Genomic DNA, 15,238 nt, shown 5'->3' with positions numbered 1-15,238 from the left:
GCTGTCTGGAGATACTTTTGATTTCTGTGGCTAAGTGGAGATATTGGCATTTAGTGGGTAGAAGCCAGAGATACTGCAAAACATCCTATAATCCCAAACAGCCCCCCACAACAAAAAAAAAAAATCATTTGACCAAAATATCATAGGGCCACTGTTGATAAACCCTGCTTTAAATGTACGTACTCTATAAAATTTACATTTCAGCTGCCACACCACCCAGTGAGTTAGTCTCCTTAAGTCTATTTATATATTTACAATTCCAATGTGCAGAAAATGCTCACCAATTTCTGCACTTTTTCCCAAGGACTAATGATGCACAATAACTAGTTGAGGTTCTTCAAGAAATGTGCCCTAAACACAATTACACTCCTTAATTACTCTTCTCCACAAATTAATGATCTCTATTCAGAAATACTAAATCCAGTTTCACAAATGGTCAAAAAAGAGGTCAGAAATATTTTTGATAGAAGATAAATCACACTTTGATAGGTGCTCTATTTTTTCCTAAGAGGTCATTCCTAATTTCAAAGCAGGCAACACTGAAAGATTTTAAACACTAATCATAAAATCCAAGAGTCAGGAATTCAAACTGCCAACAACAGGAAACTGTGAAGCTATATATTCCAAGTGAAGCCAACATTCCTCAGAGGCAAAGAATCCTTGTTCACAGATGTTAATTTCCCCACAAAAAAATGTTCATAAAACTATGTCTTGTGACATGAAACTGACATGCCTAGGACAGGCTGTGAGCATGTGTCATGGATTACACTCACAGTTCTACGGAATGCTCTGTAAAGTGTAAAAGGCCCACAGTCAGGGACGATCTGTCCATATCACCAGTGTGGTCCTAAGTGAGAAGGTCAGTAGCTTCCCCTGAGGAGCACATGCACTGGAGTACCTGCCCAGAGATAAGAAGCTCTGAGAGCTGATGCCTGTCATTACCCTCTATGCACCGCCTGCTCTCCACCTGGGATCCCTGATGCATGTCTGGAGTAAGAGCCTCCATTTAACAACTGTTCCCAAGATTCAGAGATGCCACCGACTTTGAACCTGGAGCTCTCAGCACCCGGGCCATGCATTTGATCCTTAGCTTGCAATACCTTAAAAGATACCTTCTGTTGATGGTCTTGGTTCTTGCTCCTTTAATAGACTGCACACCCTCAAAGCAGGATTGTATCTCATGCCAGTGCTTCCTGACACAACCACCTGGGGATCTTATTAAGTCACAGAGTCTGATGCAGGAGGTCTGGGGTGGGGTCTGGGATTCTGCATGTCAAGCTCCCAGGTAATGCCAGTGTTTCCGGCCTCAGGACAACACTTTGAGTAATAAGAACATAAATGCTATTAAATCCCCAGTAGTTGGCATTGAGACTTACCCACAGAAGGCAATGAATAAATACTGATGGTGAAGGTGTTCAATTTTTGGCTCTTTGCAAACAGGTGTTAGAACTTAGAAGACAGATCTGCCAAGTCAAACTCAGGGCTCATGACCCAGATAAAGAAAGTTTGACCAAACACAGCATTGCTTGAATTATAAAAAGCATTTTATTAGTTATGTTTTAATGCCACTGTGAATAATTAAGTTAGTTATAGAAATATTAAACTTAGTGAGACTTTCAAGGTGGAGTACAGAGACACATCTGGAACATAAATACACACACACACACACACACACGATACTATATTTCCCACCTGACAGCATTTCTTTCTCACAAGGACAAGCTACAAAAAAGCTGATGTGAGCTTCCAAATGTATGTTTGGAAAAGCCTCAAAGAGAATAAGGTGGTAGAACATCTCTTCATCACTTCAGGAACAACTGACTTATACCCTGACAGAAACCAGTAGTGTATTTAATATATTAGAAACATGGCGATCCTCAGACATGCTGTTTAAAAGAAAAGATGCTATCAACCTGGGCAATGGATGCGTAAGTGTTTATTGTACAATTCTTTCCAATTCTTTTTAGTATGTTAAAGATTTGGGATAGAATGAAGTACACTGTCTCTCTCACCAAATGTGACTAAAATCTCCAGACAGAATGCATGGAGTAGCTGTTTGAGGACTCTGAGAAGTAAATGGTAACAGGTAGATTGGGAAGTAAACCAAAACTCCAAATATAAACAAAAAGGGTTTCCTGATTTGGTTTTTGTTTTTTTCCTTCCATACCTTCCAGCTTGAACTCAAGGCCATGTAAGTCACAGAAGTGTGCTCTGGGCAGAGAAAGAACTCCAAGAGAAGCCCTCTCTTTCTGGTCTAAGGAGCAGAAGGGGGCCCCTACAGGACAAAGTAGGGGAAATACTGTTTCTTTATTCTCTTCTGGCCCTGTCCCAGGCATGCCTCACTCCCAAAGCTGGAACCCTGTGGTAGAAGGGGTAGCAACAGCACCAACTGGGCAAGCATCTAAAACTGACAGAGAAATCCTCTCGGACCAAAGGAACTGTGGTCAGAAGAGTGGATGGATTGGGGACCCATGCTGCTTATTTTCCGCCCTCAGTCCCCCAGAGGCAGACCTAATGGTGGGAAGCAGACAGCTGAGCTCAGAGACCACACCCCTGACTTTCTAGTCGGAACACCAGGAAAAGGGGAAGAGGGGCCCTGTAGCTGGGGGATGCGGGGGTGATGATGCTGGAGAGGTGGAAGCTCGAGAGAATGAGCGCATAAAGCGGTGTGTGTGGCCTCACCCCTATCTGTACCTAGACCAGACCCTACACAGCATGACAAAGGCCTGGAATGCTGACCTATGGGGCAAACCACTGCCCAGATCTCAGACCAGCCCTGGATGGTGCACCCGTGGGGCAAGTCCAAAGAGCACTGCAAAAGTGTTGAAAACTGAAGTGACACTGGTGTCAAATGGTGAAGAAACTGGTCAATTCTATGCAAGAAAAAAAAGAACCTTGACCTATTCCTCATACATTATACTTAAAGTAACTCAAAATGGCCATAGATCTAAATGTAAAACACACAACTCTAAAAATTTTACAAGGAAAATATGAGAAAATCTTCATGACAAGTTAGGCAAGTCATTCTTAGATATAACACAACACCCAGATTCATTTTTAAAATGCAGGTAAGTTGCACTTCATCAAAATTTAAAACTTTTGCTCTGTTAAAAGATAAACTACAGAGTATGAGAAAATATTTGCAAATCACAGATATAACAAAAGACTTGTATCCGGAATATATAAAGAACTCTCAAAACTCAACAGTAAGAAAACAAACAACCTTATTAAAAAAATGCTCAAAAGATTTGAATAGACACATCACCAAAGAAAATATACAAATGGTAAATAACACAAGAAAGTTGCTCGATATCCTTAGCCATTAAAGAAATGCAAATTAAAATCACAATGAGATGCCAATATATATGCATTAGAAAGGCAAACATTGAGGAGCAAACATGAAAGCTACAAGAGCCCATGAGGATGTGGGACAAATGGAGTTCTGTTACACTGCTGCTGGGAATGCAAGGCACAGCCACTAAAGAAAACAGTCTGGCAGCTTCTTGTATACAGCTTACTATACCACCCAGTAATCTCACTCCTAGGGCTTCATACTAGAGAAAAGAAAACCTATGCCTACATAAAACCGGTACACAAATGTTGATAGCACCTTTGTTTTGTTGTTGTTGTTTGTGAAAAAATTTACATTTAGATTTAGCCAGCCGGATTCAATTTAGATAACTCCAATTTTGTTGGCAATATCCAAAGCATCATCGTCAGGAGCCAGTTGAACATAGGCCTTCTTCTATCCATCGGGCCTGATCAAGGTGTTGACCTTGGCCCTGTCAATATCGTAGAGCTTCTTCACAGACTGTTTGATCTGGTGCTTGTTGGTCTTGACATCCACAAGGAACACAAGTGTGTTGCTGTCTTCTGTTTTCTTCATGCCTGACTCGGTAGTCAGGGGGAACCTGATGATGGCATAGCAGTCAAGCCTGTTTCTCCTGGAGGCGCTCTTCCGAGGATATTTGGGCTGCCTTTGGAGATGCAGTGTCATGGGCCATCAGAAGGTAGGTCATGTACAGATCATCTTTTGTTTGTGACTGTGGATGCCTTTCAGCACTGCTTTCTTGGCCTTCAAACTCTTTGCTTTGGCTTCACCTTTGGGAGGGGCAGGGGCTTCCTTCTTAGCCCTTAGCACCATCTTCATGAAAGTGATAGCAGCTTTATTTGTAATAGTCAAAAATTGGAGACAACTCTAATGTCCTTAACAGGTGAATGCATAAATAAACCTGTGGCACATCTATATACTGAAATACTATTCGGCAATAAAAAGGGAGGAATTAGTGATGCGTATGAGTAAATCTCAGAGAGATTCAGCTGAGTGAAGAAGCCAGTGTCAAAAGGTTATGTTACATGATATCATTTATGCAGCATTCTCAAAAAGGCAAATTATGGAGATGGAGAAGAGGTCAGTGGTTTCCGGGGTGGGTAAATGTTTGACTACAAAGATGCAGCATGAGGAAATTTTCTGGGTGATGCAACTGTTCTGTATTTTGATTATGGTGGTGACTCCATGAATCTATACATGCATTAAAATTCATAGAAGTGTACACCAAAAAGAAAGAAAATTGTATGGTCAATTTAAAAATTAAAAAGTTACTATATCAGGGTTTCAACATCAAAATAAGAATAGACTGATGGCAATCCGGTCTTTTTTTTTTTTTTAGATTTTATTTATTTATTTGACAGAGAGAGAGGCAGCGAGAGAGGGAACACAAGCAGGGGAAGTGGGAGCGGGAGAATCAGCCTTCCCACTGAGCAGGGAGCCCGACGCAGGGCTCGATCCCAGAACACTGGGATCATGACCCGAGCCGAAGGCAGATGCTTAACGACTGAGCCACCCAGGCGCCCCTGGCAATCAGGTCTATCACCAAATCATCTTTTGTAGGCTAACTAACATTGCAAAATAATCAAATAACAATTTCCAGACCCAAATAACATGTTAAGTACAATAACCATAATACAACTTATTACCCTCACAAAATTGGGGTGCTTTTGGTGCCAATTTTTAGTAAGGGGTACTTCTTCATTCTGATTCTATATCAATTAACTTGCCCACCAATCTCAGAGGAATAAAATGGAGAAGGATGTGCCCCACTGGTAAAACAAATTCATCATTATCATGTCTAGGCCATGTCTACACCAAAAAAACAAAACAAAACAAAACAAAAAACCAATAAGATGACCAACTGATTTGATCTGACTTCATTCATCATCTTCCAAAGATTTACTAAGCACAGTCTAAACCCAGGCCCTGGAAGAATGAAAGTAAAGCGGTACAGAGCTTTATCTTCCAACAAGTCAATCCAGACAGAAAATACAATAGCCGTGTGAAAACCTTCTGAACACTTTAAGAACAATGGCCCATTTGATTAACTAAGAACCAGGAGCCACGGTCCATAGGATTCTAAAAACCAAGGCCATCATCTTTCATTCCCACTGGAGATGATGATGTGATATTGGGTAGATCCAGCCCAAGTGATTTTCTTGCACCATGGTAAAGTAGTAAGTGAAATTGGGAAAAGTAGGGAGAAAATCCTTAGGGTGGATTTTGATATCAAGGCAGACAAATAGTTAAGCTGCTTTGGGGGTAACAGCATGGTCTCTGGAACCAGGTAAACCATGTTCAAAGCCTGCCTTCATCCCTTCTTAGATGCAATTCTTTGGGCAAGATATTTAACCTCTCTGTGTTAGGCTCTTCATATGAAAACTGTGTATTTTTAGTAACACTTTTCTTGCAAGGTTGGGAGACAAGATTGGGCACTAAATATCAAAGTCCTAAGACTAGTGCCCAGGACATAGTATGTACTTAATAAGCTTTATTAGAGTTCACACAGCAAATTCAAGACTTACTGTCCCTGAGGCCAGTTAGCTTCTGTCCTCCATGTCCCAAATTATACTATAGGCAACCACCTTATTGTTACAAATGCATATTACTGGCCATAAGGTCAATATGAGAAAATAAGCAAAAGCCTAAGTCCTACAGGTAATGGGTAAACAATTTAGTTACCAAACACACCCTAAAGAGATCTTTCCAAAGTGAAAACTGAATTTGGAAATATTCTGTGTGTTTGTGAAGAAAAGATAACTGAAGTGCCAGATTTTCCCCATACACTGGTTATGCTCCAATCCATTCTACCAAATGAAGATGAGCTTACCTTATCAGCAACATCCACTCTTGCCTTGTGATTAAGCAAGAAATCCACCGCAGATAAATGATTTGTCCCCACCGCAAAATGCAGGGCTCTGCGGTTCATCTGAGGAAACATAATTTGTGTTTTCAGTCATCTAATTGATATTTAGCCTCTTTTTGATTCCTGTGTCTTAAACAGCCATAATTTTATATCATGTTTATATGTGTATGGCATAACCTGTGATTGATTATAACAGTGTAATGGATTTCCATTAAAAACTAAAAGTTGTAGGGGTGCCTGGGTGGCTCAGTTAAGCGTCTGACTTCAGCTCAGGTCATGATCTCAGGGTCCAGGGATCGAGCCCAGCATCAGGCTCTGTGCTCAGCAGGGAGTCTGCTTGTCCCTCTCCCTCTCTGCCCCTTTACCTGCACTTGTTTTCTCTCTCACTCAAATAAATAAAATCTTTAAAAATAAATAAATAAAAAGTAATAGTTGTATTTTCTCCCATATGTAATTATTAATAATAGTAATTTTTTTCTGCTTAGAATATATTGATAATGCAAACAAAAATTTTTCTAGATGTTCAACCTGTATATGGTCTTTCTTCCGTAATTTTTTGTATTGTTTATTTTACTTAAACTGCTTCAGAATGAAAGAAAGAAAGAAAGAAAGAAAGAAAGAAAGAAAGAAAGAAAGAAAAGAGAAAAGAAAAGAACAATGCAGACACAGAAAAAGAAAGCTATGACTATCTGTTGCTTCAAAGGAAAGCCAACAAGGTGCTCCTGGGATGTCCAGAGACAGTTCACTGTGTTTCAGACGAGATGTTTTGCTTATAAGTAAAATACGTGTCAGATTTCCTATATTCTAGATACTGCTTTTGCTTCCAGAGAAGGTACCTGCACATGGATTTCTTCCTTTGTTTCAAATAAATAACTTATTGCAAAAATTAAATCTCTGATATCCTTGGTAGCAAAACCGATGATAAACGGAAGTGTGACAAAACATAAGCTACCCTGATATTGTCTGCAATTTAGATCTGTGTTCTGGTATGTCAAGCCAAAACAGCATCCAAGATAATTCAATAAAACCACTTATATATATATATATTTTTTTTCATTTCTATCATCACAGATTTCAAGGTTCCTTAAAGTTACTTCAGGTTACTCATGCAAGTAACTATGTCAACAATTTGCTGTAAAGGGAACTAAAAGAGATGTCATTAGAAAGTATAACACAATTCATCGAGATTTGATGATATCTTGCCACAGTGACCATATGTTAAAGTGCCCCAATTGTGCCCTAAATGATGCTTCATTTAGCATTAAATCTCTCTAAAGACTTTAACATAAAAATACAGTTTAAAATATCAGAAAGTCTTGGGGTGCCTGAGTGGCTCAGTTGGTTAAGCATCTGCCTTCAGCTTGGGTCATGATCCCGGGGTCCTGGGATCGAGCCCCACGTGGAGCTCTCTGCTCGGTGGGGAGTCTGCTTCTTCCTCTCTCTCTCCCTCTATGCATTCTCTCTCTCTCAAATAAATAAATATTTTAAAAAATAAAATATCAGAAAGTTTTATGTGAAAAAATTTTAAATTATTATAAAAGTACATTAGAGAATCTATTTCCAGCTATTTGGAAAAATGATTATTGCTTTACTTATTCAACAATTTATCTAGATATTACTTTCAAAAGCCCCTGCTTACTTGTTTCTTTTTACTCCCTTCCTTCCTGATTCCTTTCCTTTTTGTTTCTGTTTTTGTTTGGTTTGTAAAATTGTTATGCTGCAAAATTTTGCTATTTTCTACTCTTTCTAGGATACCTATGGACAATGAATACTATATATAACCATAACACATCAGACATACACATGCATACAACAGACACATAGATTTCCATACACACGCAAACATATACCTCTCACATATACACATGCACAACCAGTAAACATCCTTCCACTGCATATGATGCATGACTTTGACCTCACTGTCTGGGACAGATCTATGTGTTGTGGAACGTAAAGTCTACACTCTTTAGGGAGCCCTCTTTAAAGCCATTGTCAAAAAGCTGAACTGATGGCAATTAAACTTTCTTTACTTTTTTAGATTTTACAAAACCATATAAGCATGAGAACACATTGCTAGAGCCCTCCCCAGTGCCTTGGAAGGGGTCTGTGCAAGTAGGGACACTAAAGCTTATCCTTCATTTAGCATTAAATCCACCTCTGTTACCCCATCCTTGATCCACTGCACAGATTGCCCTAAGCAATTAACACAGCCCCAAACCTGTCCGCTTTGATAAACCTTGCCCTGAAAAGCTGTCAGGAAATCTCTACAAAATCAAGTAGTTGGAAATTCATATTTCTAGTGGTAGACTTCTCTCCTAAACCCAGGCACTTGAAGAACAATAAAGTAAGAGCCAGGTTTTAGAAAAGGCCCAGCATGCAAAGGCACTATATTTCAAAACTGATAAAATACAAACCCACGCTCCTTTGGATTTTTAAATTTGGAGGGCAAACAACAAAGGACATCCCTGGAGAGAAAGCTGTGACGAAACCATGAAGCAAAATATGTTCTGCCTTTCCAGAATGTGTGAGGCCAGTGATCCACAGGCTGCAATCCAGGATCAAGTCCAGGCCCATAACCTTCACCATTGGCTTTACTGCCCACACACAGACTTTGCACAGATGCACATAGTGACTGTATATTTCCCCTCTGATAAGATAAATTAAAACACCCAAAACTTACTCCTCTGCTTGATTCCACATTTAGCTTATACATTCTGGAATTACCAACAACAGAGCTCTCCTTCACCTCATTCAGCACAATCATTTTCATTTTTATTACTATTTGAGTTGGACTGTATAAATCCAAACCACCCTTAGAGTACTCACTTGTCACATCTGTGACTTCTACTCACATTGTTCACAGCATTAATGTTAACCTTCTTTTCAAACAGCTTCTCCATAAGATCCAAATTATTGCTTTTCGCAGCATTCTGAAAGCTTCTCTCGTTTGGCAGTACTGAAAGCAAGCAAGCAAGCAAGCATGACTGAAGGAATTTAAGGGGGATGAAGAAAAAAATAAAGCAAACCTCATGTGGCAAACCTGGTAACTTTAAAAACTTGACACAACAGCCTTGAGCCTTTCACAATCTGCCAATCTGGACATAGGAACTCTGCATCAATATTTTACAGAGCTGTATTATCAAGATTCCACTTTGCGTTCACAATGCAAATGTTTTCACACCCTTAAAAATATTCCTGGTCCCAAACAAAACATCATTTCCAAGGACCACCCTGAAGTCAGCAATGTAGTATCTGCCTCTAGGAAGTCGGAGGGTGGCCATGGACTTTCTGGGTTTTTTTTTTTCTTTAATAAAATGTCTGTATAAGATTAGACAGGCAGGAGCCCAAATGCTCCATACAAGTTTACAGAGATAAAACTGTTGTCTGCAGAAACTGCTGCAGATGCCAGGCCAGCAGAAACAAATCATTTAAATGTAGCACATCACATAAACATACACAAAGGCTAAAAGGGATGAACATGTTTTATTTTCATTTATTTAAAAAGAGATAGAAGCAGATTCATACCTACTATAAACATTACATATTAAAACACATATACACATTCCCGTGGCAGGGTTTATTAACTAGCCTAGAAAAATATTTCGGGATTTATTGAGTTTTTTTAATAAGCAGGGGAACTGGGGGGCTTTCAGGGGACAACGACAATATTGGGGGATAAAGTCAGAACTGGAATGATCTGAAATCAACAAGAGACCATCTCTAAAAAGAAAGCCCTCTAAGAGAGGTTTTGTGGATGTGTTGCCAAGTAGTTTCCCAATAATAATAATAACAACAACAACAACAACACAAGCTGCCAAAGACTCTAGAATACTATCAAGTCTAATCAAAGACCAAGAGTATCTTCATGGGAGAAATACACATTCATTCTTTCTATCACCTGGATCCCCCTCTTGCCTTCTCCTGTGGTTCCCACTCTAAATGACTTCAACATCCACACAGATGACAAATCCCACACCCTGGTCTCCCAGTTCTCTGACTCCCTCATGTAGAATAATCTTCGCTCCACCTGGTCTCAGCCACCCAATTTCAACATACTCTTGACATCAATACCAAAAACTACATTACCTCTGACATCTTTAAGAATCCCACCGTCTGACCACCACCACATCCATCCCACTCAACTGCTCTAGTTCTCCCAGTCCTGAAATTCTGCAACCTCATCAAGTCCTCCAATCTACTGTTCTTATCAGCTTTTCCTATTATTCATCCCTTATCCCCTTACTCCACCCCTCACCCAGTTTAGATCCACATCTGAAATTGCTTCTATACAAACACCTTTACCTCCCTTGCCACTCTCTCTCCTCGTCAGCCCAGCTGGCAGAATCCTAATTCTGAGACTAAACCCAGCTGCTATCTGTTCCGTTTCTGCACCTGAACAGCTGAAGAGTACTGGAGAAAAACACACAACTGTGCTGAGACAAGGCTAGTGCTCATCCATATCTGGTTCTCCCCTCCTATCTGAATACATGGATATGTACACATCCCAGTCTGGGTGCAGTGAAGGTCAGGTCGGTCCCCTGGATTGAAAGCTGAAACTATGGTACATTACTTGGGACAGAGTTGATGAAAAACTCCTGTGTCACCTTCCAGGTGCTCTCTTCCCGTTTAATCAACCCTGGAAGCCATGTGTTTAAATGCTGCAGTGTTGTAGATGGACCGTAATCCCTCAAAATTTACATGTTGAAGTTTTAACCCCCAGTACCTCAAAATGTGACTATATTTGGCGATAGGGTCTTTCAGAAAGTAATTAAAATGAGGTCATTAGGGTGGGCTCTAATCCAATATGAGTGGTGTCCTTAGAGGAAATTTGGATACAGATATGACACATGAAAGACCACACGGAGACACCGGGAGGAGATGGCCAACGAAAAAACAAGGAAAGAGGTCTAAGGGGAAACTAATTCTGCTAACATCTTGATCTAGGATTTCTAGACTCAAAAACTGAGACAAATCTTTTTGTTTAAGCCACCCAGCTTACTTTATTACAGCATCCCTAGCAAACTAATGCAAAGGGTCACACGATGGCAGTGCCTCAATCAGCTCGGTACTGGGAGACAAATATTCATGGGCCTCTTATGTTTCTGTACATGTTTTTTTTTTCTTTTTTAAAGATTTTATTTATTTGACAGATCATTTCTAAATCATTTCTAATTTCTTGAAAACCACAAACTATCCAAATTTATTCAAGATTATATAGATAACCTGAATAATACTATAACTAATAAAGGAATGGAATTTGTAATTTAAAATAATTTAAAAAGAAATCTTCATGCCCTTAAAAAACATTCTCGATGTGCATTTTTAAAAAAGAAGAAAGAAATCCTCATGCTCAGATAGTTTCACTAGTGAATTCTACCCAACATATAAAGAATAACACCAAATCTATACCATCTCTTCCATAACAGACAAGAGGAAAAACTTCCCATCTTATGAGATCAGCATTTCCTTCATTCTAGAACCAAAGACATGGTAAGAATAGAAAACTACAAACCAATATCCCTCATCAACATAGATCAGAACTCCTCGAGTAACATTATCAAATCAAATCCAGTGATACATAAAAAGTATAACACACCAAGTGAGGTTTATCCTGAGAACACAAGACTAGTTCACTATTTGAAAACCAAGCAGTGTAGTCTACCATACAAGTAGTCTAAAGAAGAAAAACTACACGATCAATTGATAACATTTTAGCATTTAAAAAAATTCAACATCCATTTATGACTAAAAACAAAAACAAAAACCCCTCCAGCAAAGTGGGAATAGAAGGGAACTTCCTCAACCTGATAAAGAACATGTACAAAAAACTGACAGCTAACATCATAATCATAAAAGTTTCAATGCTTCCTTTGCTCAGGAACAAACGGAAATGTCCACTCTCACTCTTCTAAACATTGTGCTGGAAGCCAGTACAGTATAGCAGTAAAATAAATTAAAAGGCGTACAGATTGGCAAGAAATCAAAGTGTCTCTAGTCTAGTTGCAAGCAATTTGATTATCTCCAGATAAAACCCCAAAGGAATGTACAAAGCAGCTACAGAACTAATAAATGAGTTTAGCAAAGTTGTAGGACACGATGATAACACATGAAAATCAATCATATTTCTATATACTGGCATCAACAAAGAGAAACCAAAATTTTGGTTGAAACAGGATGTCCAAACAAAAAAATTTGAACCTTGATGTAAACTTCATACCTTATATACAAATTAACTCAAAACAGATCACAGATGTAAATGTAAAACATAAACCTATAAACCTTTTAGAAGAAAACACAGGAGCTGGGGTTGGGCTATGTGGCCACCACAGCAATTATCACTACCTTAAAAGATCTTCCTCACTTACTCGCTCACTTGTTTTACCATCTTTCATCCCTCCACCCAAACCAGAACTTGGACAGTCATGCTCTCTCTGCATATTCACACCTAAAATACGTCTAGTAAACCGTAAACTCTTGAGAATATTTCTAGATGTATGAACGGACGGATGGATGAACTAATTGAACACTGTTAAGGAACTGGTGCTGTTAACTGCTTTGAAATCATTCTCAACTTTCGAAGACAAACTTTAACAATGTCCCTCAGTTTATGCTCTAAGTTCATTCTCAAAGAGGCACAGAAGACCCATCCCATGCTTTAAAAACCTAAGCACAGAAAGATGAAGTGATTCAAAGTCACACTGTAAATCACTGCGTGAGTCAGGATAGAGGAGATAACACCACCTGAAACTCCTTTCCTTATTTGCAATAGGGCTTAATCATTTCTTCAAAAACCCTCTTCCTTAAGCTGAAAGAGCAGCTCCTTCCTTCCAACCACAGTACAGGTTTCACCTGAAATAAAACAGCCTGAGTCAAAACTTGGGCCGGGGGCCGGGAGCGCCAAGGGGCAAACCAGCGCACAGCTGATGCGGCGGCGGAGCGTGGGCGCCCAGCTCCCGCGGCGTCCTGAGGCGGCGCCGCCGCACCTTCCACACGAGCCCCCGCCGCCCTGCCCGGCCGCCCCCCGCCCCTGCCCCCCGGCGTCGCCACCGCGCGGTCTGCAGCCCGCCTCCTCGAACTCACAGAGCTCGTGGCCCGCCGCCGCCTCGTCCTCTCGAGGCCCCTCCCGCTTCGGGACCCAGGGCCGGCCCGCCGCACCCCTCAGGTCTACCCGAAGGCCCTTCACGGCCGCGGCCGCCATTTGCAGCTCCCTCGCGGCCGCCCGGCGACCCGGGAGGCTTGGGGAGGGGTCCATCTGTGCCCGGCGCCCGCAGAAAGCGGGAAGGCACGGTGGGGCCGCGGCCTCTTCCCTGCGGCGTCCTGTCAGCTGGCCCCGGTTCTCCTGCCCCGCCCAGCTCGGCCGCCGGGGAGGGACCACCTGCAGGTGTGGCCTGTGCGGTCTTAGGATCTCGTTTCACCTGAGGGAAAGCGCTCTGAGACAACGCCCAGCTCACACTTGAGTTCTTTGTACAACTTTGAGAAACGCCGAGACTGGCTTTATAACACCACTATGAGAACTTCAATATTAAATCATTTCTAAATGGGCTTCCAGAATTTTCTTTTGAATAAAGTAAGACTCTCAAATTCTTCTCTGAAGGTGTAAACCTTGGTATTCCATTTTATTTTTTAAAGATTTTGTTTCAGAGAGAGAGAGAGAGAGCACGAGTGCGGGAGGGGTGGAGGAAGAGGGAGACAATCTTAAGCAGACTCCCCAATAAGCGTGAGACCCAGGTGGGGCCCGATTTCAGGATCCTGAGATCATGACCGCAGCCAAAACCAAAAGTCAGACGCTTAACAGACTGAGCCACCAAGGCTCCCCTTTGATATCCCATTTTAACCCAGCCATAACCTATTGGACTCCCCATCCTAGGAATTATTTTCTTCTTAGTGGTTTATGAAACAAAAAATTGATTAAATACAGGATTCTAGGCAACCATGTGCCTAGCTAAAATAATATTCTAATAATATTAAGAAGTAGAATATTGAAGGACAACCAGGACTCTGCCCTGAATCCACCACACCCAAGCACAGTGGGTTTGATGCATTACAAAACAAAACAAAGTAAAACTATGGCACATCTCACACCAGTGGATGGTTTCAGAGGTCAAATAGGAAGGTTAGCACATTCTAGGAGTGAAAAAAAAATTAAGTCCTCATAAAACAGAACTAGATTTGACTCTAGAACTGACCCACCCTTTTACACACACACACACACACACACGCACACACACAGAGGCATAAGAATATTAGAAGAGCATTGTCTATAAAAATGCACAAAATGGTTTAAAGAGAAATAAACTAATGAAAACTGAGAAATGGGTTGGATGAGATTAGGCAACTGATGAGGACTTGACAAAAAGAATGAAAAGAAGTGGACATTTTCAAGAGGTCCTACAAGGGTAGGCAGAATTCAATAGACAAGGGTTTGGCATAAGCTGTGTGTGTACACACATATATAACGTATGTATATCTATGTATATACACACATACAATGTATGTATTTCTATGTATATGAATGTATTACGAGTTTGAAGTCATAAAAAACTTAAGAGACTGGGTTAGAAGGGTTAACATTATTTGCCTCTGAATTTTCTTCTGTCTCTCTGAGCAATAATTAGGAAATAAGACTTGTCATTAAAAAAAAAAAGACTGTCATAAATTACCTCACATTTGTAAGGAGAACAGTTCAATATTATGGTTTCCTTAACAAATGGAGTTATGTTTCCAATACTCACCATAATAAATTTGAGTTTATCTTGAACTGTTAATCCAACTGTTTCGCTTTGTATTACAAAGTGATTATCCCTTAATTATACAATAAAAGGACAATTTTTGCTCCAGGGAAATAAACACCATTTCTCTGTGAAGTTCATTAAAATCTTACCAGCATCAGGTATGTTCAAATGTAGTACTACTTTTCAAAATGATACATTATTTTAAAAAATAAATCACTCTAGGCACCAAGTACAGTTTTCCAAAATGGAATATTTCCTCAGAAAGCATTTTTTAAGCCTTAGGTTAAACAGTACTTTTTGGAGCCTTCT

General features: G+C 40.3%; 1 protein-coding gene and 1 pseudogene across 1 annotated transcript in view; both read right to left on the bottom strand.

The window, feature by feature from the left end:
- ANKDD1B (ankyrin repeat and death domain containing 1B) overlaps positions 1-13,602 on the bottom strand; it is a 56,364-nt gene extending 42,762 nt beyond the window's left edge. The window contains 3 exon segments of the mRNA XM_044384112.3: positions 6,162-6,260; positions 9,050-9,153; positions 13,278-13,602. Of these exon segments, the coding sequence (XP_044240047.2) occupies positions 6,162-6,260; positions 9,050-9,153; positions 13,278-13,449 (375 nt within the window). The 5' untranslated portion in view covers positions 13,450-13,602.
- Positions 3,377-4,179, bottom strand: LOC113255197 (60S ribosomal protein L23a-like; annotated as a pseudogene).
- Positions 13,603-15,238: the final 1,636 nt, after the last annotated feature.

Source organism: Ursus arctos, unplaced genomic scaffold (genome assembly GCF_023065955.2).
Source record: "Ursus arctos isolate Adak ecotype North America unplaced genomic scaffold, UrsArc2.0 scaffold_5, whole genome shotgun sequence".
NCBI classification, from domain to species: domain Eukaryota; kingdom Metazoa; phylum Chordata; class Mammalia; order Carnivora; family Ursidae; genus Ursus; species Ursus arctos.
Note: the sequence above shows the minus strand (reverse complement) of the source record. Positions and strands in the feature narration are given on the sequence as shown.